The following is a 15037-nucleotide window of genomic DNA, read 5'->3' as shown; positions in this document are numbered from 1 at the left end:
TCGCTTATCCGAGCGAGAGTTACTTATCGCAGAAGGTGATGAGTGAGGTATCCGTATCCCGAAGGCGTAGGAGTCCCTCGGCTCGGTCGGCCTTGTCGCTTATGTGTACTCCATCGTTTTCAGGATTCCACTATCGAAGTAGTCGAAAAGCGCGAAAGACGTTCTGACAGAAAGACTTTTTCTGAGGAAAATTTTGACGCAGAGGGGGTTCCCCCCTTCTAGCCCCCGAGGGAGGGTCGGGCTTTGCTGAGGCAAGGCTGACCCTTCCTTGATGGTTAGACTCTTTTTGCGTATGTAAAGAGAACGAGGTATATGAACGACTTGAAAACATCTTAAGGGTAAGAGCGACGTAGCTGTCGGATGTTCCAAGCGTTGTTGTAGACCTCACCTTGACTGTTGGCCAGCTTGTATGTTCCGGGCTTCAAAATCTTGGCGATGATGAACGGCCCTTCCCAGGGAGGTGTGAGCTTATGATGCCCTCGGGCGTCTTGTCGTAGCCGAAGCACCAAGTCCCCCACCTGGAGGTCTCGGGACCGAACCCCTCGGGCGTGGTAGCGTCGCAGAGACTGCTGATACCTTGCCGAGTGTAGTAAGGCCATGTCCTGAGCCTCTTCCAGCTGGTCCAGTGAGTCTTCTCGGCTGGCCTGGTTGCTTCGGTCGTCGTACGCCCTTGTCCTCGGGGAGCCGTATTCTAAGTCTGTGGGCAAGATAGCCTCGGCCCCATAGACTAGAAAGAACGGCGTGAAGCCCGTGGCTCGGCTTGGCGTCGTCCTCAGACTCCGGACCACCGAGAGGAGTTCCTTCATCCATCGCCTGCCGAACTTGTTGAGGTCGTTGTAGATCCTCGGCTTGAGTCCCTGCAGAGTCATGTCGTTGGCACGCTCTACCTGCCCATTCGTCATGGGGTGAGCTACGGCGGCCCAGTCCACCCGGATGCGGTGGCCCTCGCAGAAGTCCAGGAACTTTCTGCCAGTGAACTGGGTGCCGTTGTCGGTGATGATGGAGTTTAGGACCCCAAAGCGATGGATGATGTTGGTGAAGAACGCCACCGCCTGTTCGGACCTGATGCTGTTTAGGGGTCGGACCTCAATCCACTTGGAGAATTTGTCGATAGCGACCAGCAGGTGCGTGAAGCCCCCGGGTGCCTTCTGCAAGGGACCGACGAGGTCCAGACCCCACACAGCAAACGGCTAGGTGATGGGTATTGTTTGCAGGGCCTGAGCGGGCAGGTGTGTCTGCCTTGCGTAGAATTGGCACCCTCGGCAGGTGCGTACAATCCTAGTGGTGTCGGCCACCGCGGTTGGCCAGTAGAAACCCTGTCGGAAGGTGTTTCCAACGAGGGCTCGAGGTGCTGCGTGATGACCGCAAGCCCCCGAGTGTATTTCTTGCAATATCTCCTGACCTTCGGTGATGGATATGCATCGCTGGAGGATGCCTGAGGGGCTGTGGTGGTAGAGCTCCTTTTCTTCACCCAGCAAGACGAACGACCTGGCGCGCCGCGCCAGTCGCCGAGCTTCGGCTCTGTCGAAGGGTAGCTCTCCTCGGTGGAGATATTGCAGGTACGGGGTCTGCCAGTTTTGATTAGGCATGACCCCATTCCGCTCTTCCTTGACGCGCAGTGCCTCACCCTCGGCGGTCGAGGGCGCCTCGGGCTGAGCCGAGGGTGCCTCGGGCTGGGCCGAGGCCTCCTCGGGCTCGAGCGTGTCGTCCGTCTTGACGGAGGGTTGATGTAGGTCTCGGGAGAAGACGTCCGGGGGAACCGTTGTCCGCCCCGAGGCTATTTTAGCTAGCTCGTCCGCAGTCTCGTTGTATCGTCGAGCGATGTGGTTGAGCTCGAGCCCGTAGAACTTGTCTTCCAGGCGCCGAACCTCGTCGTAGTAGGCTTCCATCTTCGGGTCGCGGCAATGGGAGTTCTTCATGACTTGGTCGATGACAAGCTGCGAGTCGCCGAACCCCTAGCTCGATGGCGATGCGCAACCCGTTTACGAGAGCCTCGTACTCGGCCACGTTGTTTGACGCCGGGAAATGGAGGCGCAGCACGTAGCGGAGGTGCTTCCCGAGGGGTGAGATGAAGAGCAGGCCCGCGCCCGCTCCTGTTTTCATCAGCGACCCGTCGAAAAACATGGTCCAGAGTTCCGATTGGATTGGAGCTGCTGGAAGCTGGGTGTCGACCCATTCAGCCACAAAGTCCGCCAAGACTTGGGACTTGATGGCCTTCCGAGGAGCGAACGAGATTGTCTCGCCCATGATCTCCACCGCCCACTTTGCAATCCTACCCGAGGCCTCTCGGCACTAGATGATCTCCCCTAGGGGGAAGGATGACACCACAGTCACCGGATGAGACTCGAAGTAGTGACGCAACTTTCGCCGCGTCAGAATTACCGCGTACAGTAGCTTCTGAATTTGCGGGTAGCGGATTTTGGTCTCGGACAGTACTTCACTGATGAAGTAGACCGGCCTCTGGACGGGCAATACATGCCCTTCTTCTCGTCTCTCGACTACGATCGCGGCGCTGACCACCTGAGTGGTTGCGGCTACGTAGATCAAGAGGGCTTCTCCGGCAGCGGGGGGCACCAAGATGGGCGCGCTTGTAAGGAGCGCCTTTAAGTTCCCGAGGGCTTCCTCGGCCTCGGGGGTCCAAGTGAAGCACTCGGTCTTCCTTAAGAGGCGGTACAGGGGTAGGCCTCTTTTGCCGAGGCGCGAGATGAAGCGGCTCAGAGCCGCAAGGCATCCCATGACCCTCTGTACTCCTTTCAAGTCCTTGATGGGCCCCATGTTGGTGATGGCCGCGATTTTCTCTGGGTTGGCCTCGATGCCCCGCTCGGAGACGATGAACCCCAGGAGCATGCCTCGGGGGGCTCCGAAGACACACTTCTCGGGATTGAGTTTTACGCCTTTCGCCTTGAGACACTTGAATGTCGTTTCAAGGTCAGAGAGGAGGTCGGAGGCTTTCCTCGTCTTGACTATGTTGTCATCGACGTAAGCCTCGACCGTTCGGCCAATGTGCTCTCCGAACACGTGGTTCATGCACCTTTGGTATGTCGCGCCTGCATTCCTTAAACCGAATGGCATAGTAATGTAGTAGTACATGCCAAAAGGTGTGATGAAAGAAGTCGCGAGCTGGTCGGACTCTTTCATCCTGATATGGTGATACCCTGAGTAGGCATCGAGGAACGACAGGGTTTCGCACCCAGCAGTGGAATCCACGATTTGATCGATGCGAGGCAGAGGGTAGGGAACTTTCGGACATGCCTTGTTTAGACCAGTGTAGTCTACACACATCCTCCATTTCCCACCTTTCTTTTTCACAAGCACATGGTTGGCTAGCCATTCGGGATGGAATACCTCTTTGATGAACCCTGCAGCCATCAGCTTGTGGATCTCCTCGCCTATGGCTCTGCGCTTTTCTTCATCAAATCAGCGCAGAGGCTGCTTCACGGGTCGGGCTCTAGCTCGGATATCCAACGAGTGCTCGACGACATCCCTCGGTATGCTAGGCATGTCCGAGGGACTCCACGCAAAAACCTCGGCGTTCGCGCAGAGAAAGTCGACGAGCACTGCTTCCTATTTGGGGTCGAGCTCGGAGCCGATCCAGACCTGCTTGGAGGTGTCGTTGCTGGGGTCGAGAGGGACGGACTTAACCGCCTCTGCTGGCTCGAAGTTGCCGGCGTGGCGCTTCGCATCTGGCACTTCCTTGGAGAGGCTCTCCAGGTCGGTGATGAGGGCCTCGGATTCGGCGAGGGCCTCAGCGTATTCCACGCACTCCACGTCGCATTTGTACACGTGTCGGTACGTGGGTACGACGGTGATGACCCCGTGGGGGCCTGGCATCTTGAGCTTGAGATAGGTGTAGTTGGGGATGGCCATGAACTTGGCGTAGCATGGTCTTCCCAGCACTGCGTGGTAGGTTCCTTGGAACCCGACTACCTCGAACGTGAGGGTTTCCTTTCGGAAGTTGGAGGGAGTCCCGAAGCAGACGGGCAGATCGAGTTGCCCAAGGGGTTGGACACGCTTCCCGGGGATGATCCCGTGAAAGGGCGCCGCACCGGCCCGGATCGCGGACAGATCGATCTGCAAGAGCCCGAGGGTCTCCGCGTAGATGATGTTGAGGCTGCTGCCTCCGTCCATGAGGACCTTGGTAAGCGTGACGTTGCCGATGACGGGATCGACAACGAGCGGGTACTTCCCTGGGCTCGGCACGCAGTCGGGGTGGTCGCCTTGGTCGAAGGTGATGGGCTTGTGGGACCAGTCTAGGTAGACTGGCGCCGCCACCTTCACCGAGCAGACCTCCCGGTGCTCTTGCTTGTGGTGCCGAGCCGAGGCGTTCGCCACTTGCCCACCGTAGATCATGAAGCAGTCGTGGACCTCGGGGAACTCCTCTGCTTTGTGGCCCTCATTCTTGTCGTTGTCATGGCCTCTGCCACCTTCCGCTGGGGGCCCGGCCTTATGGAAGTAGCGCCGAAGCATGACGCACTCCTCAAGGGTGTGCTTGACGGGTCCCTGATGATAGGGGCACGACTCCTTGAGCATCTTGTCAAACAGGTTGGCGCCTCCGGGAGGCTTCCGAGGGTTCCTGTGCTCGGCGGCGGCGACAAGATCTACATCGGCGGCATCACGTTTCTCTTGTGACTTCTTCTTGCCCTTCTTCTTGGTGCCGCGCTGAGCGGACGCCTCGGGGACGTCTTCCTGCTGGCGCCCCCGAGGCTGCTTGTCCTTCTAGAAGATGGCCTCGACCGCCTCCTGACCAGAGGCGAACTTGGTGGCGATGTCCATCAGCTTGCTCGCCCTTGTGGGAGTCTTGCGACCTAGCTTGCTCACCAGGTCGCGGCAAGTGGTGTCGGCGAGGAACGCGCCGATGACATCTAAGTCGGTGATGTTGGGCAGCTCGGTGCGCTGTTTCGAAAATCGCCGGATGTAGTCCCGCAGGGATTCTTCTGGCTGCTGGCGGCAGCTTCGGAGATCCCAGGAGTTCCTAGGGCACATGTATGTGCCCTGGAAGTTGCCGGTGAAGGCTTTGACCAGGTCGTCCCAGTTGGAGAACTGCGCAGGAGGCAGATGCTCCAGCCAGGCTCGGGCGGCGTCGGAGAGGAACAGGGGGAGGTTGCGGATGATGAGGTTGTCATCGTCCGTTCCACCCAGCTAGCAGGCCAGCCGGTAGTCCGCGAGCCACAGTTCCGGCCTTGTTTCCCCCAAGTACTTGGTGATGGTAGTCGGGGTTCGGAACCGGGTCGGGAACGGCGCCCGTCGTATGGCCCGACTAAAAGCTTGCGGACCGGGTGGTTCGGGCGAGGGGCTCCGATCCTCCCCGCTGTCATAGCGTCCCCCACGCCTGGGTGGTAGCCTCGGCGCACCTTCTCGTCGAGGTGAGCTCGACGGTCGCGGCGGTGGTGCTCGTTGCCGAGGCGACCTGGGGCTGCAGGCGTTGCATCCCGCGTGCGCCCGGTGTGGACCGAGGCTTCCCGCATGAATCGGGAAGTCGTGGTGCGATGCTTCGGGGGGTACCCCTGTCTTCGGGAGGCAGAGCTTTCGGCCCGTCGGACCACGGCATCCTCCAGGAGATTCTTGAGCTCTCCCTGGATACATCGCCCCTCGGTGGTGGATGGTTCTGACATCGCTCGGAGTAGTATTGCTGTTGCAGCCAGGTTCTGGCCGACCCCACTAGAAGCCGGGGGCAGCCTTGCCCTGGCGTCGTCAGCGATGCGGTGCTGGACGTCCTGGGCCAGATGACGTGCTTCTCCGGCCGGCGCTCGGCCTGCCGACTCCTGCCCGATGTTCTGCCGGAGCTGCACAAGTTGTCCTGCTTCCTCGTCGAGCCTGGCCTGCATCTCGCGGATTTGCTCGAGCTGTGCGTCCTGACCCCTCGCAGGGACTGGGACCACAGCTAGCTCCTGAAGGATGTCAACGCGAGGCGCAGGCCTAGGGGATCGCCGTCCTCCGGCATACCAAGGTGGTTGCCTTCGTTGAGACCCCCTAGATCGACGTGGAAACATTCGCGACTTGGGCCACAGTACTCGTCGCCAAGGCTGTGGCCACCATCGGAGCAATCGGAGAGGCAGTAGTCACATGCGGCCATGAAGTCTCGCATGGCACTGGGGTTATCGAGCCTGGAGAAATCCCAACCAGAGTCGGGCTCGTCATCTTCCTCGGAACCCGGGGGCCCGTAGGTCGAGACGGCCGTCAGTCAGTCCCAGGTTGACCACATATGGTACCCCAGAAGGTTAGGATATGCCTTTATGAAAGCGCCCACCGAAGCGGGGTCGCTTGGTGGGTCGAATCTGAATCTAAAAGGCACAGGGTGGAAAACGGACGGTACCTCTTGATCGACGGGTGGTGACGAAGTCGCGTCGGGGACGGACTGCACCGTTATCTCAGGTACGAGGCTAACGCCCAGCAAGTCCTTTGCGAGCGTGCTGGCGTCCTCCGTCCGCTCGGGGTTAGCGTGTTGCGGGGAAACGACGCTCGTCTTCGTCTCAGATGCGAGGCCAACGCCCGACGTGTCCCCCGCTGGGGCGCCGGCGTCGTCAACTCGCTCGACAGCCAACGAGGTGCCGCCTCCTGCTTGGCAATGGTTGCCCTGCCTCCTCCTCCGTCGGTGGGGAAGGTGACGGACAGACTCGGATGCTGCTCTTCCGCCACGCGGGGAAGACGTCGTCGATTCCGTCGCCGTTGGGCGGGCTGACGGTCGTCGTTGTCGTTGTCGCGCGGCGGAGGAAGGAGTATCATGTCGTAGCTACCGTCAAGGGACATGAACTCGAGACTCCCAAATCGGAGCAGCGTCCCAGGCTGGAGAGGTTGCTGGAGACTACCCATCTGGAGCTTGACGGGAAGCTGTTCGTCAACACGCAGTAGGCCCCTACCTGGCGCGCCAACTGTCGGCGTTTCGACCCCGGGGGGTCCCTGGACCGACGAGTAAATTGTCGCTGCGTGTCCCAGCCCAGATGGGTCGACGCGAGACGGAACACAAGGGGGAAAACCGTGGCTCGTGTTGTCCTGCGCCCAGGGCGGATGCGCTTGCAGTAGGGGGTTACAAGCGTTCGCGAGGGAGAGGGAGAGAGAGAGACTGCCCGTCAGCCCGTCCTCCCGCGCGGCCACCTCTCCGTACGAGGGCCCTGGACCTTCCTTTTATAGATGTAAGGAGAAGGCCCAGGTGTACAATGGGGGGTGTAGCAATGTGCTAACGTGACTAGCAGAGAGGAGCCAGAGCCCTATGTACATGCCGACGTGGCTGTCGGAGAGGTGTTGGTGCCCTGTTCATGTGATGTCGTTGTCGTCGGAGGAGCGCTTGAGCCCTGTAGAAGCACAACTGTTGGGGCTGTCGGATCCTTGCTGACGTCTCCTTGCTTCCGTAGGGGGATGAGAACCGCCGTCGTCATGGGAGCACGTGGGGTACCATCATTACTTGTTTACCAGGGCGAGCCGGATGGGACGCCGATCTTGTTCCCCCTAGCCTGAGCTAGCTAGGGGTAGGGTAATGATGTATCCCCTTGTAGCATGGTCGGTCCGAGCCTAAGGTCGGGCGAGGCGGTGACTCCTCCGGGGTCGAGGCTGAGTCTGAGCCCTGGGGTCGGGCGAGGCGGAGACCGTCTTCCGGGGTCGAGGTTGAGTCCGAGCCCTAGGGTCGAGCGAGGCGGATACTGTCTTCCGAGGCCGAGGCGAGGGCCGAGCCCTGGGGTCGGGCGAGGCGGAGACCGTCTTCCGAGGTCGAGGTTGAGTTCGAGCCCTGGGGTCGGGCGAGGCGGAGCTTCCTATGGTGCCTGAGGCTGGACTTGGCTGCTGTCAGCCTCACCCTGGCGGGTGGCACAGCAGTCAGAGCAGGGCAGGCGGCGCTGTTTTCCTGTTAGGTCAGTCAGTGGAGGGGTGAAGTGATTGCGGTCATTTCGGCCCTGTCGACTGAGGAACGCGCGTCAGGATAAGGTGTCAGGCGATCCTTGCATTGAATGCTCCTGCGATACGGTCGGTTGGCGAGGCGATCTGGCCAAGGTCGCTTCTCCGCGAAGCCTACCCAAGCTGGGCCTCGGGTGAGTCGAAGGTGCGCCCGTTGCTTGATGAGGCCCTCGGGCGAGGCGTGAATCCACCTGGGTCTATTGTTCCTGCCCGAGGCTGGGCTCGGGCGAGGCGAGATCGTGCCCCTGGAGTGGACGTAGCTTTGACCTGTATTGCGCCCATCAGGCCTTTGCAGCTTGTGCTGATGGTGGTTACCAGCCGAGTTTAGGAGTCTTGGGGGTACCCTTAGTTATGGTCCCCGACACTTCTGTGCATCAAAAGAAGCAAATGAGTTTGATGGATCAAAGGTTGTCATACATTAAAGCAACTCCATATTGACCTCATTAAACCGACTCTCAAGCTCTTGGTTGATTCGATCAATTACCCCAATATATACTTCTCTTCTAAAGTGATCATCATTTCTTTGGTTTTGAACAAACCGTGTATACTTGATCAAAAAACCAAACACAATCATTGTTTCCCTTGGCCACAGCAACAAGAACTAATTGGAGTTGATGGGCAAAACAATGGATATAATAAGCAGAAGGTGATTCTTGCAAGATCAATGTTTTCAACCCCTTAATATCTCCTTTCATGTTACTAGCCCCATCATAACCTTGACCACGGATTCTTGTCATACTCAAACCATGACTAACAAGTACAGTCTCAATTGCATTCTTAAGTGGTGAAGAGGTTGTATCATCTACATGAACAACTCCAATAAAATGCTCACATGGCCTTCCCAATTTATCAACATATCGCAAGCAAAGAGCTAGTTGTTCTTTATGTGATACATCACTAGACTCATCTGCTAAAATAGCAAAGGGCTCTTCACCAAGTTCTTCAATTATTTTTTTCTAGTTTCCATGGCACAACAATGAATAATCTGTGCTTGAATCATTGGGCTAGTTAAAGTGCAGTTACCTGGAGCATTGTTCAATACAACCTTGTTCACCTCTTCACTGTTAGTAGCAAGAAATTTCAAAAGCTCAATGAAATTGCCCCTGTTGCTAGACTCTTTGCTTTCATCATGTCCACGGAATGCCAACCCTTGATGCAAAAGATATTTCAAACATCTAATTGAATAAGTAAGTCTTATCTTATACAAACGAAGGTCCTCATCACTCCACTTCTCAATTTGGTTATCAATTGATGCATTAGGATTCATATAGCCAATGTATTTCTCTTGAGCTGTCTTGTGTGCCATAGAACCCGCATGTTTCAAAAGTGATTTGCTTCCTATATTCCAATTTATCCATCCACCCACAGTAAATGCATCTGTGCCCTTGCCCTTACTTTTCTTATTTTTGAATAAATAGCACACAAAACAAAATACTGCATCATTCTTGATACTATATTCAACCCAAGGAAAATTATGGAACCACACAAAATTAAAGTTGCGGTCTCTATCTCCAATTTTTCTTTTTGGAAATTCATGTCCATATGGTTGCAAAGGACCTTTCAGAACATATGCTCTTCGAATTGCATCATGATCATTAACATGATAACTTGATATGGGTTGTCTTTCACCTGGATCATGTGGAAGACGATTGATATCATAAACCGGCGGTGCTGATGATTGTGATGCTGGTGGTGGTGGTGAAGAAGGCATATGATTCTGATTTTCTTCGATCACTCCTTCCTCTTGTTCATTACTAGGTTGTCCTTGATTTACTGCCGGAGTTGAAGGAGGATATGCCGGGGAGGTAGCAAGCTTCTTTGCTTCGTGTTTTCGAAAAAGTGAAGCAATATCTCCACCCCTCTTCATGTTCAATCGATGTATTGTACAAGTAAATTGACATTAATAATGAACTTCAGATTTACATAAAATTGATGACTGACATAAAATTGCAGATTCACTAATTAAAATTGCAAAGATAAAAATAGGGTTTGTTAAAAAAATAACCTCTCTGTTGTAGCCTGTAGACTAAAAAAATTGTGAAGGAGAAGGACTGGGACGGTGGATGGCCGGATGCGGGGTGGGGATGCAACTGTATCGATCGCATGCATGCAGCAAAGCGGTGCAGCCGTGCAGGCCAGGCAGCAGCCGCTGGCGGCGGGTCGGCGGGAGGAGCCAAAGCGGCGGTTCGGCGGGAGAAGCCAAAGCGACGTGATCTCCTGGACTGAATTAGTGGTCGCCAGGATGCAAGTCAGGCTGCAAGTCGTCAGGATTAGTGGTCTAGTGGGCCGGCCCATAGGATATGCCACGGCCCACCCGGACCACCCTGTAGCTACGCCTCTGCTTCGTTGCATAGCAGTTTTTATCAAAAAAAATCTTTTTTTTTTGATAAATTTTATTTGGTTCATTTGACCTCGAGTGCTTGATAGCCTTTAAACACTCAGTTTCAAGTGTCTTGAAGCGTTCTGACACTCAGATGGTGTGAGGAGCACCTAAAACATCTCAGTTTCGAATAGACAGATATTATTTGAACTCAACTTTTACAATTTGCTTTACATAAAAAAAAGAAACATTTTGCAGAAATCTATGTCGGCTTGCCACTATATTTCTCTGGATCAGCTCTGTACCCTATGATCTGATCCTGTTGGTTTTCACCAGAAAGACAAACTATGGCGCTACTATTTGTGTGTGGGGTTTTCCTTTCTTCTTCCCTTGTGCAATGTGCATGCAGCAGACTGGAGCTGCCTGAAGGTGATAGGTGAATAGGTGATCAAGCCTGGAGGTCTCCCTTCTCCTCTGGCTCGAGCTCTCTGAGCTCGTCCGCTTCGCTCCTCTTGCAGCTCCTGTAGAACACGCAGGCGACGATGATCTCCAGCACGACGCAGACCGCGTGGATGTAGGCGATGGAGAAGGCCTCGGCGGCGACGGCCGGCGCGAGCCTCCCGTCCCTGCGTCGCTGCGCGACGACGCGGAGGCCGAAGAGCGCCTCGGCGGCGGCCATGCCGAGGTTGGTAGGCAGCGCGAGCGCGAGCGCCGTGGACACCCGGCCCCGGATCGCGACGCAGGCCCTGAGCACCGCGGCGTGGCCCGCGCACCCGGGCTCCGTGGCGGCCACGACGACGGCGAGGTTGCAGACCACGGCGGCGACCCCGACCGCCAGCGAGTAGGCGACGGCGCCCGCGGCCGAGAGCGCCAGCGTCCAGGCGCGGGACGTGAGCCCCAGCAGGTCGGCCGCGCCGAACGCCAGCAGCAGCAGCGAGAACGCCGCCGCGTTGGCGGACAGCATGAGGAAGGCGCCGAGGACGTGCGTGGCGAGCACGGCCGGGTACGCGCGCGCGACGGCCCCGCACGCCGGGAGCGCGGCGACGCCGGGCCACCTGCGCCGCCGGTGCCGCCTCGGCGACGCGGCGTCGTCCCGGAGCATGGCGGCGACGCAGGCCTTGGCGAGCAGCAGGAAGGTGAGCGCGAACGGCAGCGCGGCGGCGAACGTGAAGACGGTCTGCGACAGCTTGGCCTCGAGCAGCGCGAAGAAGGGCGAGGGCGGGAACCCCGCGGCGGCGAACACGGCGCGCAGCCGCGCCGCTAGCGCGCGCAGCGCCACCGGCGCCGGCGCTGGCGCCGCCGCCGCCGCCTCGGCCACCAGCACCGCCGCCGAGAACGGCAGCGCCAGCAGCGCCGCCACGGAGGTGAAGCAGTGGTACCCCGCGAAGAACGCGGACGCCGCCGCCCGCATGACCCCCGCCGCCGGCGCCGCGCCGTGGCCCGCGCGCGATAGCCCCCCTGCTCTCCTCATGGCGCAACGCAGCCTGTCTGCGTCTCTCCCTCGTTCTTCCTCGTCCTCGTCGGCAGCGGAGACGGAGCGATCAGCAATGCAACAGTGTGCTCTCGCGCTCGCCGATGGATGGATGGATGGATGGGTGGGTGGTGAAGAGTAGGAGAGCTCGAACGGAGTGGACGAGCGGACAATTGGCTGACTGACTGGCCACCTACTGCTCCTCTGCTACCGACGGCGGCACTGACCCGGGTAACGAAGGGACGACGAGCACGGCGAGAGGCGGGCGCGCGGGAGGGCCTCTTAATATGGAGGAGCAGTCGAGCAGAGGCAGAGCACAGTGGCGTGCTGGCGTGGCAAGGCGGTGAGAGAGACGCCCGCCCCGGTGGGTGAATGCACGAGCACGAGCAGGGCAGAACAGAAGAGACGGTGCGAGTAGTGTAGGTGTCGTCGGGTATAAACAAGGCGGCCAGGACAGGACAGAGCTGGAGGAGGTTGGTGCGGCGACCAAGGCGGGTGTGTTGCTTGGATCGTATCCCACTCAAAGGCAGGCAAGGTCATATTACGCTTGCAGAGGATGCGGAATTACGGAGACGAGAGGATAGTATGTTTGGTTCAGTTTTTTTTTACAGTGGAAAGAATTTAAATACCGTTGAAATTACGTGATTCAGGATCGAGAAAGTTACAGAATCCTACTATTACAACGACTCGACCGATTATGTTTTTATGTTGATTTTGAATATTTTTTAAAAAAACGAATTTTATAGAACTTGGTGGAAAAGCTGAGCATTTGATAATCCGCGGCAACTTTTGCTGGCTAGAAGCTGGAATAAGCTCAAACAAATAGGGCCATTAATATACGCTTGCGGATAACTACGGAATTGGATAGAGCTCGCATGAAAGGGTGTGGGGGGAGTGGGTGAGACCGTGTGAGAGAGAGACTGTCACTCTCGCTGTTGTTGGGTGAAATTAGGTCCCATACCGAATTCATACAAAAGTTGACCGACAGTTTCTAAATAATGTTTAGTTTGAAGGATCACTTCATCTAATATTAGATGGAGCATCATGAGTCTACTACTCAAATTTGGTGAGATGATCTTATTCTTCGTGAACTAACTAAATAAGAGGAAAATCAGGTGGTGATAGATCAACTTATTTTATTACACAAACTAAACCCAAAAAATTGAGGAGCGAGAAAAACAATAAACTAGCTTATTAATCAAACCAAACGTCCTCTAAGCAGTGTTTGGTTGAAAAGCCAAGTAGAACGGAGTCGTTCTGTCCCAGTTTTGTTGTTGTTTGGTTACAAAGTAACTAGAACTGAGTGGCTCCAATTAGGGAATACTCTTCTCAGATCCGGAACCATCCCACTCCAAAAATCAACCGGACGGAGCCGCTCCGTTTCGAGCCAGCTCGCACAGTCACGCGACTCAGTGACTCTTCAACCAAACAAAGGATGGAGCCGATCTGTTCCAGTTCACTTTGTAACCAAACAAAAAACAGAGCTACTCCGTTCCAGCTTACTAAACACAGAACAGAGTGGTTCCATTCATAGAATAAGGGATAAAACGGTTTCATTTTACTTGGTTCATCAACCAAACACTACCTTAGTTTCTTCCGAGCATGATGGTCGGGGTCAGAATCGGATGGGCGTGAGTGCGCGAGGGTTGCTTTCACTCCGGTCTCTCGTGCGCTTTTTTTTTTGAACAAAGTGGCAGGAGCTCTGCCTTTCAATTAAGAGAGAGAGGAAAAAAGTTAGAGTACATAGGGGCGGCAACCCTCAGGCCATAGGATTGGGCACCTAAGAAGGAACACGACAGACAACCCTAGTACAAGCCAAGGCGGTTGGACGCCCTTTTATAGAGCAAGACACACTCTCTTACTCTCTCTGCGATCTGGAGCGGTGGCAGCGAGCAATGCTCAAAGATTCTTCGGTTGCGCTCCTTCCAAAGGTTCCACATAGTGTAGATGACCAGGCCATTGAACTCCCTTTTGCGATCCTGCGGAAAGAGAGTCTCCGTCTTCTCCCACCACTCGCTAATGCTGGAGATGTTGCTCCAAACCACATGTTGCGGCAGGGAAAAGCTTTCCCAAGCAAGAACTGTGTTCCAGACCTCATGAGCGAAGGGGCAGGTTAGGCATAGATGGAGACCTGATTCTATAGGTCCATTGCATAGGGCGCAAGATGGGTGGTGTGGCCATCCACGACGTTCTAGGTTGTCTGCAGTGAGGAGTTTATTTTGGATGAGCACCCAAGCGAAGAATTTACATTTGTTCTCTGTTCTAGCCCGCCAAATGAGGCTGATCTTGTGGTTGATATAGGATCCCAAGAATTGGGCTCTGTAGGCTGAGTTGGAGGAGTAGAGACCGTGTTGTGTCCATTTCCAGACTAAAGTGTCCTCTACATCCGGCTGCAAGCTCACCTGACGGATCCTAGTCCAGAGGCAGACAAATTCCTCAAGTTGCGTGGTGGTTGTGATTTTCCTTCTCAGAGACTGAATCCAAGCACTGTTAGTCAGTTCTTGGGCCACAGATTTATTCTTCCTTCTGATCAGCTTGTAGAGGTGAGGTGCCAGGTTGCGTGGAGCCTCCCCATCCAGCCAGCCATGGTGCCAGAACTTCGCTTTGATGCCATTCCCAATCACCACCGTGGTGGATGCCTGAAACAGCAGGCGATCAAGCTTGTTGCAAGGGACCTGGAGCCCCTCCCAAGGTTTTGAGCTGTCTGTCCATTCTTGCCAAAGCCAACGGAGCCGGAGGGCACGACTGAATTTCTCAAGATCTAGCACCCCTAGACCTCCTAGGTCCTTTGGTCTAGCCACCATTTTCCAATTAACAAGGCAGTGCCCCCCGTGCGCGTTATCCTCGCCTTTCCATAGGAAAGAGCGTCGAATCTTATCAATTTGCTTTGTGGCCCATTTCGCAAGGGGGAATATGGTTAGGTGGTAGATCGGCATGGAGGAGAGCACTGAAGATACAAGGGTGAGGCGTCCTGCGCGGTTAAGCAGTGGACCTTTCCATCCGGCAAGACGCTGTCCGATCTTCTCCACTAGTGGTTGGACATGAATTTTTTGTAGTGGGCGGGTGTGGAGTTGAAGGCCGAGGTATTGGCAAGGGAAGGTTTTGCAGCATCCCGGGAACGGCTGGAGGATGTTGGACAAATCTACATTTTCACAACGGATGGGGTGGATGGAGCTTTTCTCAAAATTTGTTGTTAGACCCGTTGCAGCTCCGAACGCATTGAGGATCTGTTTGACCGCTTGCAGGTCATTACGGGTTGGATTGATGAAGATAGCCGCGTCATCAGCATAGAGGGAGGTTCTGAGCTTAGCTGCAGCAAGAGGGAGAGGTGTCAGGACACCATGCTCTGAAGCAAGGTCTAA

General features: G+C 55.8%; 1 protein-coding gene across 1 annotated transcript; it reads right to left on the bottom strand.

Annotated features, from left to right (window-relative positions):
- Nucleotides 1-10392: 10392 nt before the first annotated feature.
- Nucleotides 10393-12085, bottom strand: LOC100274853 (uncharacterized). Its single transcript, NM_001149116.2, has one exon. The coding sequence runs from the start codon at nt 11673-11675 to the stop codon at nt 10653-10655; it is 1023 nt and encodes a 340-aa protein (NP_001142588.2). The 5' UTR covers nt 11676-12085; the 3' UTR covers nt 10393-10652.
- Nucleotides 12086-15037: the final 2952 nt, after the last annotated feature.

Source organism: Zea mays, chromosome 1 (assembly GCF_902167145.1).
Source record: "Zea mays cultivar B73 chromosome 1, Zm-B73-REFERENCE-NAM-5.0, whole genome shotgun sequence".
NCBI lineage: Eukaryota > Viridiplantae > Streptophyta > Magnoliopsida > Poales > Poaceae > Zea > Zea mays.
The sequence above is the reverse complement of the archived record's forward strand: the minus strand, read 5'-3'. Positions and strand labels throughout refer to the sequence as shown.